At 41.4% G+C, this 23,231-nt stretch overlaps 1 protein-coding gene across 9 annotated transcripts; it reads left to right on the top strand.

Moving 5' to 3' along the window:
- UBE2D1 (ubiquitin conjugating enzyme E2 D1) lies at positions 1-22,334 on the top strand. Of its 9 annotated transcripts, XM_032117185.1 has the most exons (10): positions 61-105; positions 1,812-1,897; positions 9,539-9,602; positions 9,687-9,718; positions 11,394-11,522; positions 15,529-15,646; positions 16,033-16,110; positions 16,354-16,459; positions 19,560-19,653; positions 21,328-22,334. In XM_032117185.1, exons 6-10 carry the CDS (start codon positions 15,596-15,598, stop codon positions 21,371-21,373), a joined length of 375 nt encoding a protein of 124 aa, XP_031973076.1. In that variant the 5' UTR covers positions 61-105; positions 1,812-1,897; positions 9,539-9,602; positions 9,687-9,718; positions 11,394-11,522; positions 15,529-15,595; the 3' UTR covers positions 21,374-22,334. The 9 variants fall into 9 exon arrangements, with proteins under 9 accessions (XP_031973070.1, XP_031973069.1, XP_031973076.1 ...); XM_032117186.1 differs by lacking the exons at positions 61-105; positions 1,812-1,897 and adding an exon at positions 159-740; XM_032117182.1 differs by lacking the exons at positions 61-105; positions 1,812-1,897 and adding an exon at positions 3,995-4,127.
- The last annotated feature ends 897 nt before the right edge of the window (positions 22,335-23,231 follow it).

Below are 23,231 nucleotides of genomic sequence, written 5' to 3' on the forward strand. Positions count from 1 at the left end.
GCTTCCACGGCGCGCGCTCCCGCCGCCTGCCCCGCCCCGCCGCGGCCGTGCTCCCGCCCCAAGCTCCCGCCGCGCCTTCCCATGGCCCTGAAGCGGATACAGAAAGTGAGTGGGGCCGAGCCGTGGGAGGGGGCGGAAAGGGCCCCCCGCCCTAGGGTAGTCGCCGGAGCCGCCCCCCTGTTGCCCGAGGTGGTGGCGGCGGCCTGAGCGGGCTCAGCGAGAGGCATCGCGGCAGCCGCTGCCGCGCTCTTTCTCCACCAGGACCCGTCCTTCCCTCGCCGGCAGCCGGGGAAGGAGAGTGGGTGTGAGGCGGAGAAGAGGGGCTGTCGTCGGCCGCCTCATGGTTTCGGGACTCTCTGCCTCTTTGAAGGCCCCGCATCCCGAGTCGGTGCTTTAACGCGCCGGTTGTGGACCAGCCGCGATGCTCCAAGTGGCGTGCGGGAGCGGAGAAAGCCGAGGTCCTAATGGGGGGTCTTTAGCAGAGGCGCTGGGGCATCAGTCTCCCGAACGTTGCGTTGCCGTTTTGCACGGCTGGCTGTTGCCTGGGTTAAGAAGTGCTGTCAGCATAGTTTTTGGTCTGACCTTTGAACGTATCCCAGTTGTAGTGTTTTGGGCTGATATTTGTAAATTGCCTGGTTCAAGTTGTGAATTCCTAGTTTCCTTTTGTTTGGCAAGGCTGAGCTGATCACTGTACAGTACAGAGAGGTATCGAGGGTGACCAGCGCAGGAGGGGGGTTAAGGTTAGTGCCGTGGCCGTGAAACAGAATCCGTGGTGTTTGGTTGCTGTTGATGTGCCATGTTTAGTTGGCGTTAGTGCTACCGTGGTTATGTGACGGTGCTATAATTTCTTGTTCAGGATTCCCTTTTGCTCTCGGAAGCCACTGGTATTGCAGAAATTGGTTTTTATAGTGACCGATTAACCCCACAGTAGGCAGATTTGGGATACCCTACAGTAGGTACCAACTTATTTGGATGGATTTCTACCAGAAGTTGGTAGTCCTGTCTCATGCTGCAAAGCTTATGCCTTTACAGGTAGTGCAATTAAGGGACATTTTGTTCCTTCATATCACATATTTGTCGTGAATGTTGCATTTGACCATTATATCAAATATTAAAAAATAACTGCAGTGGTTTTCCTTAGCAATAACTTTGTTGTGCTTCTACATATTATAGGAATGGTTTGCCTTTTGTTGCCATTTTAATTTCCCACCTCTTATTGAACATCTCCTTACCTTCATGTTTCAAGAAAACGATTATTCTAAATACTATCTCTTTCCACTTCTTGTTCAGCTTCTTTCTGCTAAAGCAAACAGACAAATAGGAAAGTCTGGTAATCTAGTATTTTTGAGATGGAGTGGTGGTTTGTGGCTTTCCAAATGAGATCCTGCTAGAAGAGGATTATTCTTCATACTTTTATCACATTCCCTGTGTAACTTTTCTTTCTGCTTTAGAGATGTTCATACATATTGGAAAGCCACAATTTTCTTTAATGTGGCATTTAAGAACATTGATAGATGTGAAATTATGGTTAGACATTTTATGAAAGTATCTTTCATCATGATTGCTTTATTAAATTCTGTTTCTACTCTTTCAAAATGAAGCGATGCTTTCCAACCTGCTGACTGCAAGGTGCTATGAGATTTTCTGGTTATACAATAACTTCTACCCAGAACTGGGTGAGGACCTCCAAGAAGAGTTGAGATTAAATTCAGAACTAGTTACCGCTTGCTTCTAGTTTGCTGCAGAAATGACTACTGCTGGTTTTCTTTTTTTTCGTTAACTACCCTCATCACTCTTTGCTGCCTTTCCAGGGGAAGAAAAAAATTCTACTAGAGGGATTTGGCTAGCAGCCTATCTCTGGAGAAGTAGAAGAGAAAAGGGAATGGCAAGGAAATAGGTTTGTTTCAAATGGAAACTTATAATGAAGGGGAGAAGTTTGAAAAGACAAACTGCTTTGATGTGTCTGTAATACATAAATTTTTCCCAAAAAATCACAGAACTGGAAGTTTAATGGTAGATGAAATGTATTTGTATATTGGTGTGTTTATCTCATCTATTTATCTCATCTACTTTCCTGGTGTTTCAGACTGGCTGTAAAGGTTGATAGTTATGTTGAATCCCAGGGATAGGAAAGGGATAAGATCTGGAGTAGAGGAAATGTGGTTTCACAGAGTGCCTAGAGGAATTCTTTGGAGAACAAAACACTCAGCAAACACAGTGGTTTTGCTTGGGAGCTCGTCAGTCTAGACATTCTGTCTGAAGTTAAGCTTGGGCGGGTTTAGGTGGTTCAGAATTGTGCTTTAACAAAGGTAAGGGACTTTGGTGGCAAGCTTGAGTGTTTGCTCACAGTAATTTTGATAATTTGTGTGTTCAGTATGACACCACCTACAAAGGAAGCAAAGCTACAATACGTCAACATGTTAGTAAACATATTTTTTTGTCATACTGGTTGGGACTGATTTCTAAATAGTATTGCCATTGGGATCTGTGTCATTGCATCTTGCCTTTGGTTGATTGTCCTCAAGGGACTCCTCAAAGGAGGATAGCATGTGAACTTCCAAGACTGTACCCCAGTTACAGAAAGACGTATTGCGCTTGGGAGCTGTCATAGGTTAGCAAGCATAGTCCCGGAAGGGATGTCCTTGCTAAGGGGTGCTTACAGCTTCCTCTGGGACCTGATAGAACCTATCAGCTGGCCAGTTTGAATATGGACAATTCTCTAAGCCACTTAAAGTTGTGACCGCCTCTGTGATCCACATTTAAGAATAGGCAAACTCCCCCCCAAGCTCTCTCTCATTTCCAGCGCTGGGACAGGTGGCTGCGGGCCCCGTGTGGGGGCCAGCGGGCCCAGCCAGGCCCTGCTTGGGCCAGGCCGGGTCGGGCCACGGCCATCCTGGAGCCGATGGGCCTGTTCCAGCCATGGAAACCCCCCCCCCCCCCCCCCCCCCACTGCCTTGCCGTGGGCAGCCGGAGCGGCTCGGCTCTCCCCCCTCTCCACTGCGATAAGAAAAATTCAACATTCCTGCTGCAAAGCTGCAAGACCAAGGTGAGATTAACCCTTTTATTGCTGTGAAGAGCTGAAAACCTGAGGGAAGAGAGAGAGGAGATGCTTAAAGCTGAAATTCTGTTGTGAAGCTATGATATATCAAAGTATCCTGTTGTAATTTCATGAAGATACGGGGGGTGGAGTGTTCAACTCGTAAGCAAAAGCACCTGTGGTGAGATAGGCAGATGCTGACACAGCTGTAATTGCATGAGAAGTTTGGACAGGGAGAGATGGATCAGATGAGGACTTTTGCTCCAAATGGGAAAGGAGAAACCTCAGTTCCTAGAGATGCTCCCAGAGATAGTCCTAAAGATGAAGATGAGGAAGACCCTTTGCTCCCAGGGAAGGAGGAGGGCCTCTGTTTTTGTTTCTGAACGGCTCAGCCTTAAAATTGTACCCCAAAAAACTTCAAGAGTGCACCCTCGAAAGCAGTTGCGGGAAAAGCTGCAAGTCGGGGGAAGGGACTCAGTGCGAGCAGAGAGACTCCTCTTCCTAAATGGACTGAACAATATTTGGAAGTGGGCGGCTGTCTCGTTGTGATAATATTTACATAGCACAAGCAAGAAGAGACTTCTCTTTCTAAATGGACTGAACAAGGTTATTATGGAAGTGGTAAACAGACAACATCTTAAAGGTTGTTTTTTTTACATTGTCAGTGGGAGAAGGGAGGAAGGTGGGGGGAGGAGGAGAGTTCTGAAGGTGGTATAATTTTTTTTTCTTCTTTTAGGTCTGTTAATAAACTTCTCTATATTCTTTCAAGTTTGGTGCCTGCTTTGCATTTCTCCTAATTCTTATCTCACAGAAGATAAACAGTAATGAGTATTTTGGACCAAACCACTACAGGAGCTTTCTTTAAAAATGGGCATCTAAGTAACCAGTGAAGAAGCTGATCACTGCACATGGTGGAAGTATGTTGATCTTAGTGCTGGAGGTGGAAGAATGGTGAGGACATGAAGCCCTGCTCTGCAGGCACAGCTGTCAGCAGTGTCTCCATGACAAAGTCATCTCAGAGTTCCTCAGAGAGTTTAGGGTCGGGGGATTCTACTCATCATAAGCTGAGGAGCCTGTGTTCATTTACCTGGTCAGTGCTTTGCTTTGCCATTGTATAAGAGAGGCACTGTATTTCTACACTGTCAAAAAAGTTCGATTGCACTGTGTGTGATGTTCCTTGGGGCAGTGAAAGAATAACATATATTTGTGAGCATTGTAAATTCCAGATATTGCAAATGATGAAGGCAAAACAAATAGTGTAGGTTTTAGTTGGGAAGGAATATTGTGCAAAGAAGACTTTATTCTTGCCACCTCTGGAAAGTGAGATACCATTACTTTTGTGCAAGGTGGAAAATAATTCAGACTGTCAGGTTCTGCAGAATAGTGTGTAGGTCTCAGTTCTGCCCATCTGTCCTATGCAGAACCATTTTTCTGGGGTTCTTGTTCTGAATTCTTTGTCCACGTACCTAATTTGCAGAGTTTGCCATCCTGTTAGTTCCATATCACAGCTGAGATTGTTTTCATCATAAGTCCTGTACCTGGGTGCTCCTCCAGTGTCAGTGGGAGTTTGATGTGCTTGTTAATGCTCAGGCTGTCTTGTACAAAACCAGTACATACTTTTGTTACAGGCATTAAAAAAAATCGGACTTAAAGAGATTTTAGAAGACATTTTGAAACCAGAAAGGAGATAGATTTGAACACTGCTTTAAAAATAGCTGTTGTTTTTCTCTTATTGGTACATAATGCTTGATTGTTTTTTTCCTATGACTCAGTAAGAGCAGAAGCATTCAAACATTTATTTATTTCAATGAACTATATGTCTCTGTGTTTCAGTATGTGTTTCATATATGCTTAGGCTAACAGGATATACTAAGTTGAAAATTTATGTTGAAAATAACTATTGTTATTGTAAATCGACTCAAATAAAAATTATTGATATTTGTGGTTTAGATTTTGACTTTAAACCTGCAGTCTTTAGATGGTAATGGACATAGCAAGGAAACTTTTTTGACTCTAACATAAAATGTTTGAATTTGCTTTTAAAACCTCAGCTGTGATATTACATATTTAGCACTATTTTTTTTTTGCATTAAAACAATGTATGGAAATAGAATATTTATTACTGGCTAACCATTATAGCAATAAATCTTATGATAAATATGTGCCTTATATTTACCAAATTTGTGAAGAACCAGAGAATTAACTAAGTCTTATGTGTGATCACTGTGGGTTTTTTTGACAAATGGTTCCAAGCAGCAGTGTACTCATGGAGTTGGTAGGAAATGAGTCTGTGGTCTATAGTGTATTTTGTGCAAGAAATTAAGAACACAGCTGACAAATAAAAATCTGTATTTTAAATAACAGTGTGGAGAAAGGTTCTGGTTGTGGTTTTGTGTTGATTGGAGAATGAAAATAGCTTTCAGTGATGCTGTCTGGAGTTTATTTTGGTCTTCAGATAATCTGCAGTCTTTTTTTTTCTGAATTTTTTTAGACTGAAAGAAGACATTTTTAGGACTTTTTTGTTGTTGTTTGTTTTTTAACTACTCATGCTCATAGTCAGTGGGTGTCCCTGAGTGCTATGCTGAGAACATTTATTTCCTTGTCACCAAAGTATCCTTTGCAATGTTGTTCCAATAGCTTTTTGGGAGAGAGGCCTGGATGCTAACCAAGCATGTAAGTGTTAAAATGGCCTTGCAGTCTTCAAATTCATACTTTATGAAATACATCCTGCATTATTCTTTGACCATGGGTATTAGTCTGCACATTTGGAAATGTCTCAAACATTTATAGCTTACCACAGCCTGTTTTTTACAGCTGTAACCTTGAATTTTTGCTTCATGCTGCCTACAGAGCTGTTCAGGAATGTCTGTTGTGCAAGGGAAGGTGGTAATTTGGAGGCTTTGCCTATCTCCAGTAGTATGGTAACCATTAGTATTCTATTCTACCTTGTAATATTTTGTATGAGAGGATTAGAAGATTTATTCCTACCACTGTCCCTAGCTTAGGTATTTTTGTCTATACACGTTTATCCTGGCTGTACTGGGATAGTGTGGCATGTGTTGGAGCTGTTGAGAGATGCTTTTATGATGTGATGTTCACCAGTGTTTGAAATAACTCATACTTCTGATGCATCTCTTGCAGACAGAATTTTGGGTTTGTATATTCTCATAAAAGATCTTGCACCAGTTTACACTATATTAGTAGTGGTGACTTTCTCTTTTGAAAATGAATCTGCACTGTTTTGAGCTATAGATCCTGTTTGTCAGCATGTGTACATGTCTTTCACCAGCATTTTTTATACCAGTGACTAAAAGTATTTGTACAGACCCTTGAAGTGACCAGACCTGCGTCATGCAGCTACATAATAATACAATAATCCATAAAACTTGGACAAAGCTGCTGTAACCAATTAACTTAAAATTACAGGGGAATCTCTAGAGTTGATTGTGTAGTGCCTCACATGCAGTTATCTTGCACTTCTTGATGAGGTTTCAGCACCTTGAGCTTTGTAAGTCTTCAGCCTTGTCCCTTGACAAAGCAAAGTTTTGGCCTTCTTGTAAAGATCATCTGTGCTTTGTATAAAGAATTCTGGTATTCAACATCTCATTCTTTTGTGAATATGTAAAGTCATGAAGAAGTTTTTCTACATGTGTTTAGAGGAGCCTCACATTTGTTCTGCAGTGTTCAGTTCTGGGCACTGGCAGGTCAGTCTGACTCAGGGACATCTGAGTGTCTCCTTGCACCATTTTAAAAGGTGTAGGAAAGCTTGAAGCCTAAATCTTATAGCTCTCCAGATAATTTTGCTTTGAATCGAAGCTTAAACAGCATAATCAACAATATAAAGCTGAATAGTTCTTTGTTTTTATCACAGCTTCATCTGAATTTCTGTATGTAAATATTCAAACTGTTCATACTGTTGGATCATGTTACCATGGGGCAGTGGGAAGAGCTGCCCGCAGCCTTTGAGCTGCAAAGAGTGGTGGGATAGCCGCAGGGCAGCGGGGAGAGCTGCTGCCAAGTCTCTGGCCACTGCCAAGCAGCTACTAGCAGGCATTCTGTGACCATGCCTGGCAGTGCTGGCCGCGAAGTTTCTATGGAAACCACATCAACTTCACTATGGTTTCATATGGTTGCAAAATACAGCTTGAATTTGCTCTATTGATTTTGAAGTTTGGTCTGGTTTTATGTTTCATAGCTGCAAAAGCTCTCCAAATGTATTTGTGAACATTGCTCTCATTTGGTGAAGTTGATTGAAGTGAACCTTTTCTTCATTGTCAGGAAATAGTAATAACAAGAGTTTATAGTTCTGGGTCTCATAATGTACAATTAAAAATGTTTGGGTGGTTTTTTTTAATCATGAACAAATGTCAGTGCCTTTTTAGCCTGAACAAATTGAAGTGTAAACCCAAGGAGTGTTCCCCAGTTCTGTTAATTCTTAAATACATGTGTACGTATGAAAGAAAACCAATTTGTGTGGGTTTGTGATACGTAAAGATCTGGATGAATATATCTAGCAACAAAAGCACTGTTCAGACTTGCAACTCTAAAATTTGCCTGGTAGTTCTCATATGCATGTGGAATGTTTGCATATACTTTAGAGATATTCTGAAAAGTTTAATCTACATATTTTTCCAGTTACTGCCTTGAATTTAATACTCAACAATGGCTGTTATAAAATGCATGATTGTTAGTCTGAGTTCTGAGTTTTAGCACACTGTAGTGTAGTTGTTTGGTTTTGGTTGGGTTTTTTTAGTGAGTGTACAAGACTTAAACTTCTCTTGTTAGGTTAGATCTTGAGTTGCAAATTAGAGAAAACAGTGCCTATAACACCTCTGCTGCTGGTTATGTTTGTCTCTGGTGACTTCTGGAAACTTGAGATTTGTTGACTCCCTGTGTGTAGTGGCAGTAGCTTGGCTTTGCATAAATAGCTGGTTCTCTGAATCACTCCTTAATGAAATTTGAATCCTCTGATTAAAACGGGAACTGCGCTTGTAAAGTGCCTTTATTTGTTAAAGTCTAGCCCAGAGTGTTGTTTCTGGATCAGCATACAGTGTCACCAACAGAATAAAGTTAAAGTGCAGACAAGTAATGCCAATTGACAATCTGAGCTATTTCAGTATATGAAAGAAGTGTCTCTCTTGTTTTCAATTACAAGGATTGTGAGAAGTGACTTCAGAGCAGTAGTAAGATATGGTGCAGTACTCTTCTTTGATTTCAGGGTCAAGAGTGAACCTGTAAGTCTGGCTGAATTTAGGTGTCAGGTCCATGGTAAATTGAGTTAAAATATTTACTTGATGTCATAAATGGAAAAATATATCACAGCAGTCAAGAAGTGCAGATTTTTAACCCTTCAAATTGTATGTAAGGTCTGATCACACTAAGTACACCAATTCTACACTTGAGTTAAACTTAGTTCCAGTTTAAATCTTGATTTTGTAAGTAGTTGCCCTGACTAATGTATTTTGAGTGGAAATGTTTCTGGTGTTACTTCTTAAGGTAAACTCACAGACCTGCTTATGTCTATTGTTGACTTAAATGCAGAGGTTTTGAGTAAGGAAGTGAGTTATTTACAAACAGTGATTTAACACACATCTTTCAACTTATTTCAAAGGAAGTACTTGCACGTAGTCATTAAAGTTCCTGCAGCACAGTTCCTATCAGCCTAGAATTGGAAAAAGTTAGTACAGTAAAAGTTCAGACATCAAAAGTAGTGTATTGAATTAAACAAGGAAGATGAACTAACATTACTGCCCATCTTGTTTTCTGTTTGAAATAGTGATGATAAATCAGATGAAAAGCTGAGCTGGGTTTGTATAATCACATAATAATTTTAAATTATTTGGGACTGTGTGGACTACTGCACAAGAAATAAATCAGTTGACCATCCAAAGCTTCTCTGAGTGCATATGTTTCAACTTGGGAGGTTTTTAGTAGTCATTAAAAAAAAAAAGCTTGCAGGGAATTGAATCAAAGTATGATAAATAAGGTGTAGAGCTAATATTTTTCCTTTAGTTCCCAGTTTAGTTAGGACCCTTTATATTATGTTCGTATATCATCTCCAGGCAGGCTGCAAAGATTTTATGAGCCAGTTTAGCTCAGCTGATGTCCATAGACTAGGACAATACAAAAACTTTTGTAAAATCAAAAGCTAAGAGAACAATCAGATTAGCCTCTAACTAAATTAAACAGTGAGTTTACAGACTAATCAAGAAACTCTATTTTTTTTTTGTCTCCTTCAAGTACATTGACGTTAACTATGAACTTGGTTGCAACTCTTAAATTCTTTCAGATGTTAATTTCTAGCACAATGTTAGCTCCAGGCCATCTGGCAAGAAAACTTTTTCAGTCTCAATGGGCATTTCAAGTGTTGATTGTTTAATCAAGATACCGCAAAAAATGCCCACAGGTTTAATAAAATTGGTTTGTGTTCCCACTTTTGGAGAGATGCTGTCAAGTGGTATGGATTTTCATGTCTTTCAAATATTTCTGTGTTTCTTGCAGGAACTAAGTGATCTGCAGCGAGACCCACCAGCCCACTGTTCTGCTGGACCTGTTGGAGATGACTGTAAGCTCTTCCTAGTACATTCAGTACATTTCAGTTCTGAAAAGGCTCAGAAAATCTCTAATTGTTGTATCTTTTGACTTTCAGTGTTTCATTGGCAAGCAACTATTATGGGACCTGTAAGTATATGAATCATGCCCATTAAAATGTAAGACCTTGCTTTAGCGGGGGGGGGGGGGGGGGGGAGGGGATCCGAGCGCAGGGGAGCCGGCCAAAGTCACGATACGAACACCGATACGATTTGAGCATCGTGCTTCCTTTATTGTTTACTTACACTCACTTATATCTACTTTACAAAGCTTCACACCCTCTTCCCACGGGACAGCCTCTAGGCAGCAGGGGAGCCGACCAGCATGTAACTTTTCCTAAGGCTGTTCAAGGCTGCCTGCAGCCAGGTGTCTTTCTGGCCTATCTGCAGCCTGAGGGCCCTTCAGGGGTGCTTCTGCAGCAGCCCTGGGGTGCCCAAACTTTCCTGGGCTATCATATGCCCCTGTTCCACAAGGAATCCCTCTACATATCCCCCGTTTTCTTTTTGGGCAACCCAGGTCTGGTTGATGATCTTTCTCAGCCCTGCTTTAAGGCAAGAAAAAAATACACCCAAATACTATTAAGCCTAATATAACTACAAATAGCAATCGGCAGCCTTCTACTACCAAGGTACGCAGCCATCCGGTGATACCCAGACCCTTAAGCCAATCTCCAATAGGGTCGTCTGTCTCCCGAAGGTTGTGTAGGCCCCTCTGGAAGTCAGAGAGGTGCTTGTGAATTGAGACAGAGTGGTCAGAAAGATTCATATAGCACATACCCTAGAACTCTTCACAGCCGTGGCCATGAGCTAATAGTAGAAAATCAATGGCTGCCCTATTTTGTAATACTGCATGCCTAACACTAGTAACATCTGTGCTTAGCTCGTCAAGCATCTGTGAAGTTACGTTTAGCTCATCCCTCGCCCAGCAAGCAAGTTTAATTAAATTGCGTGAGCCCTGGCTGCTGAAGCACCAGGTAAAAACATACATGCTAGCCAAATTAACTGCCTTCACTTGATCTAAATGGGCGGACAGCCGATCGAAGATGTCCACCAATGCCCTTGTCTCAAGACAGTCAAAAAACAATTCCCCACTCTACCTCTGGGTCTGGTGCTATACCCAAGAATTTACGCAACTCCCCTTCTTGGTTTTGCCTTTGGAGAGGGTTCCCTGACACCCCCCACAAGTCCCTAGCAACCACCCAGGGCAGCTGTTATATTCGTCACAGGGTCTCGCTATTTCCCCCTGCTACGGAGAGTGGTGGATCTGGCAAGTTCTCAGCCCCCTCACTCAGCCGCGTCTGCAGCCTCTCCCAAGGCTTCTCAGGACAGAGGTCCCAGAGTTCCAGCTGTTGTAGTAGCAGCGTCACTTTTCTCAGGAGCCGATGCTGACTGCGCCTTCTCGCTTCGGGGTCCTGTATGCGTAGCATGGCACCACCTGCTGGGCACCCCTCTGGTCAGTGCTGCGGCAATGACTTGTCCCTGTTGTTGCAGGACATTCTGCAGTGTTGCGGTAAATGCAGCTGTTTGAGATGAGTGTTCTGCACAGGTAGCACCTGCTGCTCCCTGGGGCAGCATGGCAAGAATTGTCTTAGTTTGCCTATTAGCATTTTCAAAGGCAAGGGTCTGGAACATTATTTGCTCTTGGAGCTCTTCAGAGAGGTCAGTTGCATCCTTCAAGGCTGCTGACAGACGATCGATGAACTGACCATATGGCTCTGACAGCCCCTGTCGGACTGCTGCATATGAGGGAGACTTCTTCTTTTCAGGTACTGACAACAAGGCTTTGTGGGCAAGAGTCTGTGACAACTGATGAATGATGGTGGGCATGGTCAGCTGCATCACCGTCGCTCCATAAGCCCTGCTCCCTGTTAGCATGTCAGCTTGGATCGCATACAGTGAGTCTTGTGTGTCACCTTGGTGTTTACTAGCTTCTTCTTGTGCTAGCTGCTTCCACATCCACTCCTGAGCAGGAACTGTGAAGGGGTTAACAACAATTGTGCAATGCTGATGCAATCATTAGGACACAGGACATCTGCTGTAAAGATAAACTGCAGAATGCTTCGTGTAGCTTCAGACCGCAAGCCATGCGTGGTGACTGTTTGCTTGGCTTGCTGCAAGAGCTTCCAGTCATGGGGTTCCCACTTTGCAGTGTCCCCTTGTATCTGTACAGGACAGGCAAGGGCATCCACAACATTCCAGTCACCCTCAATGATTGCATCACGAATAACTCCATTCCATCTCCTTCGCAATGGGTCAGTCCTCCCCGTCAGGGCTGATGGAGGCAATGGCTGCACCTCCCCTCGCAGGAAAGGGAGGGGCCGTAGGTACTGTGCCCGGTCCTCCCAACGGGAATGTAGGAGTTCTGGTGGCTATCTTGACCGGTAGGTCCACGGGATGCCATGGTGCTGAAGGTGTAATTTTGCAAGCCTTGGACTCTAGCGTGTCCTGCCGTGTAGACAATTCAGCAAGCTTTTTGACTACTTCTTGCATCATCTCTCTGTGGTTCTCCTCCTCTTGGGGCTGACCCCTGGCTGGTGCTGTTTCTGCGGATGACGAAGTCGCAGAGGCTGCTTCATCATCAGACATTGATCCGCTGTCCGGCGGGGGATGGGGGGGCGCGCCGCCACTTTCGGCCGGGAGCTAGGACCGCTCATTTCTTCTCTGCTCACCTGCGCCCTGCTCCCTGAGTCGGGCACCGGCACTTCCATCTTTGCAGCCATTTCTCCCTCAGACTTCGGAGGGGTAACTTATTTCCCCGCCGCATCCAGCAACTCCCACAGGGAGCGCACAGATGCTGCTGTTCCCTTAATCGGTCTACCCGCGGTCAGTCCAAAGAATTGTGCAACCCTGCACTCCGCCCTGGTCTCCGGCCGCGGCTTCGTAAGGCCCCCATCTGTTCCCTTCCTGGAGCCGCCACTCCTGGAGCTGCAACTCCCTAAAGCTTCTATGGCGGCCATGGCCACTGTCCTCTCTGCTTTCATCTCTGCGAGAGTGTTAGTCACTGCTCTCCAAGTTAATCCGAGAGCTTTAGCTTCTTTCCCTTGTTTTCCACCCTCAATCGTGGACAGCCACAGTTCATTCCCAATTTCCCACCACACTTCGGTTGAAAACAAAAGCGAAGTGTATCTCAATAAACCATGTTCCTGGGCCCACGTAAGGAGGGCATTAAGATCTCGATCCTTTATAGTCTCACCTCTCTTAGAGAGAATATTGGCTAGGAGACGAGTTCCTGCCTCGTACTCCATGGCTTCTTACTTGCAGGCACACGAGCTACGGCCTCCGGCTTTACTCGGCTTCGAGACCACCCGCTCTGGTTCCCCAGGCTCCACCACCAATATGATGATTCAGAGTCTTACCACATTTAAGCGAACCTGCATTAAGCGCAAAAAGCACTCGAGTCCCTTCTCCGGGCGCCAGGTTTAGCGGGGGGGGTGGGGTTCCGAGCGCAGGGGAGCCGGCCAAAGTCACGATACAGACACCGATATGATTTGAGCATCGTTCTTCCTTTATTGTTTACTTACACTCACTTATATCTACTTTACAAAGCTTCACACCCTCTTCCCACGGGACAGCCTCTTAAGCTGCGACGGAGCCGACCAGCATGTAACTTTTCCCAAGGCTGTTCAAGGCTGCCTGCAGCCAGGTGTCTTTCTGGCCTATCTGCAGCCTGAGGGCCCTTCAGGGGTGCTTCTGCAGCAGCCCTGGGGTGCCCCTGCAGCAGCCCTGGGGTGCCCAAACTTTCCTGGGCTATCATATGCCCCTGTTCCACAAGGAATCCCTCTACACCTTGCTTCTCTTTTTGGTATGGAAGGATTTGTTTGAGTTCCTGTAAACGCAGCAGCCACATTCAGCTGTGCTGTGTATAGCTTGAAACTTCAGGGTGATACTGTTCTTAGTAATCTGGTACCAGTTGCTTTCTGTAACTCTTCAAAAATCCATCTTCTTCATGAAGTTAGAGGTGCTTAACTAGTCAACTGTGGTGTTTGAGTTGGTGATGGGGGCTACACAGTAAAGAGCTTGCTTTTCATAGATGGTCAGATCAATTCTGGAAGATTCATCCATCTGAAAGGAGGAAGAGTGGGTGAAATCTAATATTAAAGTTGGTAAATGTAAACAAGAGCAGAGTTGCAGAGGGTAATTTTTGGGCTTTTAGATGGAGCTTATTTTATTCGATAGCCGTGATGTGGCTCTGGCAAAAGCATGTGGCTTTTGCGAACTGCAGGCTGGCAGTGGGGTGCTTTTGCTGGGTTTTGTGTGAGAAAGGTGCTTTCCTTGAGTTGAGGAAATTACAACTCCTGTCAAGGTAATGACGTAAGAAATGACAAAAAAGCTTAACAGCAGAAGGTTTTAAAGGAAAACTGAGAAGAATTTTAGCAAAGAAAATAATAAAGAACAACATGATCTGAGGGAAGGTCTGCTTCTTAATAACCTGGTAAGGAGTTTGTATTCCTAATGTTTTCCTTTCAGATCTAATAATTTGGAAAGAAGAATCTCTAGTTCAGACAGTGAGCTGAGTCACTATGTGAGGTGAAATTTTGAGATAATACTTAATCCATTAAGATGCAGCATTAAATAGTAGAGAAAAGTGGAAATGTGTCTGCTTTGATACTAGTTCTCCATTTTCAGCACAGTTGTTCTGAAGTAGTGAAAGATCAGTCACAACAACTAAGTCTGTTGTCCAACTTGTCCATGGCCCAGCAGCAACTGTTTTTCTGTAGTATACTAATGCTTTTGACCTTTTTCTTGAACAACTGTGTTTCACATACCAAGGCCTTCTGACTCTTGCCCTCTTGCACTGCCAAAGGGTGAATGGCAAAGCAGCGACGAAGAGTTAACAAAAGCTTATGTGCTGGTTGCCACCAATAATGTCTCCATCCTGAATGACTCTGATGACATGAGTAAAGGAAATACTAGCACATAAATTTTGGCTTAAATTCCATTTTCTTCTCCAGCTTGCAGTTCATCTTTGATATTCTACAGTGGAAAATATTCTGTTCTTTGCTTTAAGTTCCTCAGATGTCTCTAGTTAAGGATAAGAATGAGCATCTTCTTGCCAACCTTTCTCAGCCATATCTGCAGAGATACAGGAACAGAAGATTTCAGATATTAATCCTTTATCTTGATAACAAAAGAAATTAGGGGTGCACATTCTGTATGTTTCCTGATGGCCCAAGGGAAGCACAGGACTAAATCTTACCTTCAGAATTCACTTCCTATGTGCAGAAGTAGGGTAAGCTCTTCTGTCTATGAGTATCATCAACTTGTTTTATATACCTTTCTCATAAAACGTAGAGTGACTTCACTTTGCCTTCTTTTTGACACTGAACTTGTCTCATCTTCAGCTTAGTTTAACTTTGAAAAACCCATTTAGTATGCAAGCAAGAGGTCCTTTCAAACCTAATTGGAAGTAGAGTGGCAATCTTCTGAGGTCACCTAATGCTGACTTAGCATGATGGTAATATAACCTGCCTTACTATGCAGTCTTCTCTGCACTTTGAGCCTGTAAGGCGACATGGCTTAGCGAACCATTTGTAACTTTGCCTTTTACAGTCACATAGTCATTTCTAAAACTGTTAATTTCCAAGGTAAAGGTTTTACTTAAAAACAGTCTGCCTTTCCTTCCGTAAGGAAACCCAAAACCTTGATCTTCGGCTTTGCTGAGATTGAGTTCCTACATTGTTGTTGTAAACCATGTAATGAGAGCAGTTTTCTTCTTTCCCTTAACCAGAAATGGCAGAACTGCTCTTTATCACTTAGCATTAAGACTTTCCAGCTCACTTTTTTAGTTAATAAAAATGAAAGTTCTTCAACAGATGAATACAACAAAATTATTTCTATTAACTCTGTGCAACCTGGATGTAAACCTGTGCACATGTTTTCTAACAAAATGCATGTTCACAGATTTGTACAGGTCACAAAGATGTTGTATGTTTTAAAACTCCCTGATATCATCATGATGAACTGAATTATGCTGAAAAATCGCACTCTTTGCATCTGCAAAGAGAAACCACTTCTTAAGGTAAGTATGTTTGTAGCTTAAGGATGGAGGAAGATCAGAGCAGCTGTGGTCTTGCACGGAGACAAGATTTGGAGGACCTGCTCTGGTTTTCGTATTCTCCTCATTGCAGTGAAGCTACTGATCTCCCTCTCTTTTTCTCCCCAGAAGGGCAGTGCTCGGTAACTGTGTTGTGCTGCTGCAGTAGTAGCCACAGTTGGCTCTACTGTAGCTCTGCAGGCCAGTGGGAGGGTTCAGTTCCCTCTGTGCCTTCCCAGTTTATGGCCCATAGTGGGCTGTGTGCTGAGGAAAAAATCGATTTTCTCTAGGAGGTTATCTACATTTGGAAGGGAAGCGCCAAAACAGCTGAAATATATTAACGTGGTTTATTTGTTTTGTTTTTTCCTCAGCCTGATAGTGCTTATCAAGGGGGAGTATTTTTTCTCACAGTACACTTTCCAACAGACTATCCTTTCAAACCACCAAAGGTAAGTCTTTTCTTTTAAGGAAAGAAAGTGTTTTGGTCAAAGTTTATTATGAGGCTTAATTTTGGAAGTTAAACCAGAAAGGTGAGCAATAGTATACATATTCATCATGGATGCAGATAAGACTGTAAAAAAATTGTGTTGGCAGATCTGGCATGACTGTAAAGGAAGGAATAATGTTAAGGATTACAAATGTAATAACCCTAATCTGATGTTACTTGGTTACTATTTATTTTTTTATTACAGATTGCTTTTACCACAAAAATATATCACCCAAACATAAACAGTAATGGGAGTATTTGTCTTGATATCTTGAGATCACAATGGTCACCAGCTCTGACTGTTTCTAAAGGTAAACTCACTGATTTGATAATCCATTTATGAAGTTGCATACACTGCCATGGCACTTTTTTGTGTATTGCACTATCTTAAAGGTAGCAGTGGGAACTCATTTATCCTGCATGTTTCAGAAGAAGCAAATTCCATTGGAATTCTTGCTATGATCCAAGATCTTGTGCAGTTTATTGGGAGTGTCACATTACAGAAAGATGCATGCACAGCAAAGAAATGTTCTAAACCAAGTTGGGTAAGATAATAAATGTCCAATTAGCCTGAAATGCGATAGCTTTCAGTGCCTGCTGAACTGAGGAGAAACTGATGAGCAGGGCATCAAAATCACAACTTGGAAGTAAAAGTGAAATCCTGATACTAATGTTGTGTGAGCTTACATGATTGCCTGTTGATGACTCTTTGGGTTTTGCCTGAGCATCCTTGTGTGGACTAAGGTCTTAATTTCACTTTATTTTAAAATGAGATAATTTGTTCTGGTGGTTTGCATTCTTTCGTAAGATGAATATTTTAGAATGTAGCTCTTTTCACAGTCATCAGTAAAAGATTTATTAAAATATTCTCATCCTGTAGTTAAACTTTCTCAAAATTTGAGCACTGTCTCAGTTTGAAAGACAGATGTCTGCTAAGGAAGGCAGGAGCCTCCCTTGGAACGGCAGAGGCGACCCCCTTTCCCTCCGAATTATTATAATTTTGAAATCAAGTGGGCTTTTAGGCAAAGATGTGGGAAATAGGAATAACAGTTCTTTACTATTATATATCTATATGTGTATAACAAGTCAAACAAACAACACAACTATGGCAGTAACAGCAAACAGAACCACAAACCCAGTCCCAGCCTCTCTCGTCTGTCAGGCCCTTTCCCCTCGGGTGCAGTTCCGCTCTCAGCCGGCAGGGGCGCTGGCGGCTCCTGGTGAGCAGGGCAGGTGCGATGATTCCCCCGCGGCTGCAGGGGGCGCTCCGGAGCGAGCTCAGGGAGCACGCGGCACTGGTGGCCTGGGATCCCGGGGAGGAATGGAACAAAGGCTTCACAAACCCCATGGCAGCCGATCCCGGTATCCAGCCATACCCTCAGGAACAGCAGGCTGGAATGGCAGGCTGGAACAGCAGGGACGAGCACAAATCCGGGATGGCAGATGAGATGTATCCAAACAGGGAATCCCCCGGAGGTCTGGGCAGGCAGGCCGAGCACGGCTACAATGTAGCAAAGGCTCAGAGCAATGGTGGGGGCAGGGCAGCCACGGCCCGGCTCCCAGCGGGGCAGGGAAGGCGGGCTGGGGATCCTGGGGTTTCTCTGGCAGAAGGAAAAGCAGCCTACATAAAACAGCCTCCCTCTCCAGCGTTAGGAGTGGCCACCTCTTTTGTTTTTCTTAAGTACCCAGCAATTTGTCCCCCTAGCAACACCTATGGGGAAAATTCCTTTAAGAGGAAAAAAAAAATCAGGACAACTCCTAAAACCCCAACAAGCACTATAGATTTTTGTAACATTGAGCTAACAGTTAAGCAGTTCTTTTGTGTCACTTCAAAAGCTGCTTAAAATGTGGGTGCTGTTGTTTTTCCTCACCCATCTTTAAAATGCTAAGGCACACTTAGTCATATTACAGAAATTTCTCATGTGGCTCAAAAGGTCAAGCTGTATCACATCTTATGTACTTGGAAGCTCTCTAAACTATGTGCCCTTTTTTAGAAGTGTCATTGCATTGGGTGTACAAGCAAAGAAAAAATTGTGAGTCTTTGTCCAATGGAAATTGCTCTATTGCAAGTCCAGTTGCTGTACCTCCTTAGAAAACCAACTTCTTATGCTTACAGGCCTGTGCAGTAATCTCACAAGCTGTATAAAATCTAATACTGTTTCCTGAAGTCATTGCTGAAGACATGAATTACTCCAATGTGTAATTGGTATCATTTTTTCATTTAAATTAGTTGTTTTATAGCTATCCAAAAATTGTCTTGTTTCTAGTTATTAAGCAAATGAAAATTGGCACTTAGGTTTAACACTTGGCATCTACAACTGAAAATTCATAAAGTTTTTAGATCTTCCGCATTTTTCTATCTCTACCTGTTGAGCATTTCTTTGGTTATAAAGTGAGCAGTCTGCTGGTCTCGTGTTCCGATTTGATATGCTTTTAACCTGCTTGCATATTATGTATTTTCCAAACTGGAAATTAGGTCAGTGACTCATGGAACTTTCTCCTTTCTAGTCTTTTTTTAACTGAATCGCAAATTTACAGCATATTATAGCACTTCTGATAGGTGTGACCATGTATTCTAACCTGATTTTCTAATGTTACTGGCACTTAAAATAAGTCAGTATTTAAGTGGCTGAAATTTCTACTTCTGAAAATAGGTGTGGGCTCTTTGGTAACAAGATAAAGCACGGGGAAAAAAGGTATTTTACAGCAGATTCTTATTGTATCATGAAGTTCCCTTTCACAACATATTTAGAATTATTTAACTGTGTGCTCTTGTATGCATGTTAGTTCTGAGTAAAAAAACAGAAATTTCCTGAAAAGCATGGCCTGAAAATGTTAGGGAAAAAAATCAAACATCTTTAGTTCAATACCAGGAAATTAATATGAACTTATAAGTGAATACCTGTATTTAATGCTGATCAAGTATTTCCCAAAATGGAAGTCACACTTAGGTAAAATGTTCATATCATTGAGAGAATAACTGTCAGCACAGAAATGGAAAAGGATATGCACAAATAGAGTACTGCATGGCAATGTAATATTAATAACATTAGTTACTTTAAATAACTGCAGATGGAAGGCATAGTTTGAGCAAATATCTACAGGTAACTGTGTAGTCTGTAGTTTGGCTAATGTTCCTAGGCTATGATCTGGGAGAGAGATCATTACAAAAGGTACAGGTCCATGGGTTGCAAATTCTCTAGGCTTGTATCAGGTGTTGTTTACTTAGGCCCTAGAAAAATGATGCTGTATAAACATTTCTGAACAGAACTGTTAAATGACAGCTTAATACTAATAGGCATTCTTTTTCCAATTCCCTCCTACCACCCTCCTTCAGTGTACTGGAATATATTAAAGGATTACAGAAATGAAGCAAACTAACTTGCTTAATCTAGTGTCTCTTTTATTTAGTTTTATTGTCCATATGCTCCTTACTTTGTGATCCTAATCCAGATGATCCTTTAGTACCAGATATTGCACAGATCTACAAGTCAGACAAGGAAAAGTGAGTATAACATAAATAATTGTGTGTGTTGTACTTGCAGATGGCTATCTGCTATGCACCTTCTATATTAGCTTTAGCAATACTCTTTTCCTAGATTTCTACAGGATTAGCCTTTTAAATATTGAGAATGGTGATGGCAACTAGAAAACTGTAGGCACACACAACTGTTGGTAACTAATATTTTGTACTTAGTTACATAAAACCTTTGCACTTTTGTGTAACGTCTTAGATTTATTGCATGAAAAATCATTTTCCCAAATATGAGTTATTTGTCACTACTGCAGTCCTCTGGATTTTTGATCTTCTGTTGAACTGACTGAGTTGTTTGGTACCTATTTTTTAGTATTGAGCCACTGAAGACTTCTTGCAGTGTATGCAGGGGCCTGTGGCTCATCCCATGTCACAAATTCAGGAAGATTTGAGTATTGCTTTTACCTTGAGCAGTAGACAGCAAAGGAGTGATGTAGAAGTTACACAGAAGTCTGTGGTCTAGTATTTCTCTGCTTAGACTGAGAATTATTAAAATGGCCTTTTCCTGACAGTTCAGTGTCTGGTATAGTCAAATCATGTAACTTCTCAAGTGCTTGAACTCTGTAGCTCATTCTGCAAAGTAGATAGTGTTCAAGTTGAGGGTGTTGAGCATCAGCTTCTCCCCATTTGTGGCTCAACTTTTTTCTACCCACCTACTTATTAGTGATTTCAGCTGTTGTGCCTCCTGTTTGTGAAGGAAGTGAATGAGGGATGGTTTTCTATCTCCAAACCTCAAAATTTTATCTTTGCTAGGGAAAGTAAGAAAATGTGTAGTCTTGACTATAGCTTTATCTTCTTATGATGATCACCTATTAAATTTTTTTGTTTCGTCTTGGATTTAGGAAATGAAAGATATGGCTGGTTACCCCTGAGCATTTATCTATGGGTATTTTATTAAGTAAAGATGTAAAGACTTGTATGGTAGCATATTCTTAAGAAGAAAACCAATTAGTACATGAGTTGCTATACTGATCTTAAGAAAAATGTTTAAAAACTTGTCAGCATTTCTCTCTGGATGACTCAGAAGAAAGTGAATCCAGTCTGAAGAGTGGAATGTAGCAAATATAAGGACCAGAGGGGAAGTTATCAACTCTCTAAGGACATTTACCTTTGGGATTATGGAATTATAAGATAATCAGCTTCATACGAGAAGGAAAAGACCCAAGACTTAAAACCTAGTAAAAAATGCTTTTTGGAAAATTTTCTTTTCGAGTTCTGAAATGCAGCTGGCAGTGCAGAATGGAGAATAAAATCCCAGTTAATTTTACTGAATTTTATGGAACTAAAGTGTGTAAACTTTGTTAGACTCATAATAGCATATGCCTTTAATAGTAATTGACAACAAATTCCTGTTAAGGTGCAAATAAGGGAACCAGCTGTGAAACACAAATGAAGGATGCACAATGCTACACAATTTAATGCAAACCTATGAAGTTGGGTTTGAGCCTGAATAGGTGATAGGTGACCTTAGAAACTGAATGTGTAGTGGGTATATACTTCTTGGCTTTTAGACTATTTTAATGTTCTTTGACTCAATGCTCAGAGGTGAAAAGCTCAATAACACCTATATTAAGTAAATACGTGGCCATTGTCAATGTATCACTAACAGCTCTTCACTGTAATGCCTTCTTTCTGCACGTACAGATACAACAGACATGCAAGAGAATGGACTCAGAAATATGCAATGTAAAGTTTTGAAGACATTTTCATATACCACAGAGTACTGTAAATTCTATTTTTTTTTCAAAATTAGAAGGAAGTGGAGCACAGTTTATGGTTTCAGTGTGACACCCCTTGAATTTTTTTTCACCCATGTAAGTGTGTTTCTGGAGCAAGGGAGAGCAAACTTCCAAAAACAACCTTATGACTGTGATAAGAATATTTATCCTCTTTGTATGCTTTACAGAAGACATTTATTATAGTTTTTAAGAGTTGGACACCTGCATCTTCAGACTACAAGATCCATAATGCAGTTGTAAATCAACCAAATTATTTTTGCTGGAAAAAGAGCTGTTTTCATGTGATGAATACTGTCTGTATGTCATTCAAGTATATGGTCTGTTTCATAACTGTGTTTAAGTTTCTTTTTGTTAGTTCTGTTACATAATTTGTATTTTTTTTTACTGTATAGACGATTCTATTTACAATGTAAGTCATTTAATTTTAGACTTGCTTGTGCACAGTATTGACAAGATATACCTGCTCATAGTGAAAATAATTGGAGTATTTCACCTGTTAGAATATTCTGAAGACTGACTGCAGACTTCTTAAAACCTAAAATGATCTTTGCGCTCTAAATCTTTGTATGCTGATTATGGAGAAACACTTGGTTTTGATTCTGTTGCATACTCAATTTCATTGCAATGTGAACTAATTGCACTGGTATGTAGAAAGATATGTAATGTGTTGTTGCTATTCACAACTGATTTTTGATGTGTAGGCAACATAACACCATCACAGACCTTTTACAAATCCAGATGTAGCCTTTTCCATATAAATAAAATACATTTTCTACTTTCCTTGGCTAATTTTTTAATCTTAACTCCTGCATATCCTTAAAGTACTTGTTCTAACATTCTAACAGAGAATTGCCAGTAGTGTGTATGTGTCTTGTAGACAGAATGTTCAATAAAGCCATGCATCATGTACTACTTAGAACTGGGTTGCAGTTAATTTTTATACTAGCTCTAGCCTAGTGGATTTAGTGTACTATGCCCGTTGTTGGATATAGGATTTCAATTAGGTTAATGCCATGCCACACCAATATTCATCTATGGAGGAGATAATCACAAGAGTCTGTTAAGGTTGTGTATTTGCAATATCAGAATGTTACAGTAAACTCCTCACACCTGAAAGTAACTTTTCCATTAACTTGCACTTCAGTTGCTTCAGACTATGCATGTGGAAAACCAGTATTGCTGGACAGGTGCAATCAGTTCTTAAAATATAGATTAAAAGCAGAAGAATTCTTGATTTCCTACGATCATTCTTCTTGCTTATTTGAAAATAAAAAAGGATGACAAAATGTTTTTCTTTGTATCTTGCACATGAAAGAAAAATGACTTGCAGTTGGGAAATTTGTCATCATAAAATACATTTTTAAGAGCACAAATATATTTGATTTGAGGCTTTTTTTGGTTGTTTTTTATTCGAACATACATCGAAGTGGAATTTGGGGTATGGGTGGTAAGTATGCACAGTCAGAGCTTTTATTTCTATTAGTGGAATATTAGCTTTGTGTTTGCTAATTTACTGACCTTTAGTTGGTCACATATGGGAAAATGTAATTTCTGTGCTAGTTTTATCTGTAATGTAATGATGATATTTGAAACAGCAGGTCAATTGAGAGTGGTTCTAATAACCTTAAAATATCTCTGTTCACTACATTTTGCAAGCTGAATAAATGCATTTTTTTTGTTACTGAGTGCTTCATTATACTTGAACTAGGACAATGGAGCTAGGAAGGCAAAGACATCATTTGTACTTTGTGCTCCAGTGATCATAGAAAATTGACCATCAGAATGTATTCACAGAGTTGTTTTTTTATC

This window comes from Corvus moneduloides, chromosome 8, assembly GCF_009650955.1.
Source record: "Corvus moneduloides isolate bCorMon1 chromosome 8, bCorMon1.pri, whole genome shotgun sequence".
Taxonomy (NCBI): Eukaryota; Metazoa; Chordata; class Aves; order Passeriformes; family Corvidae; genus Corvus; species Corvus moneduloides.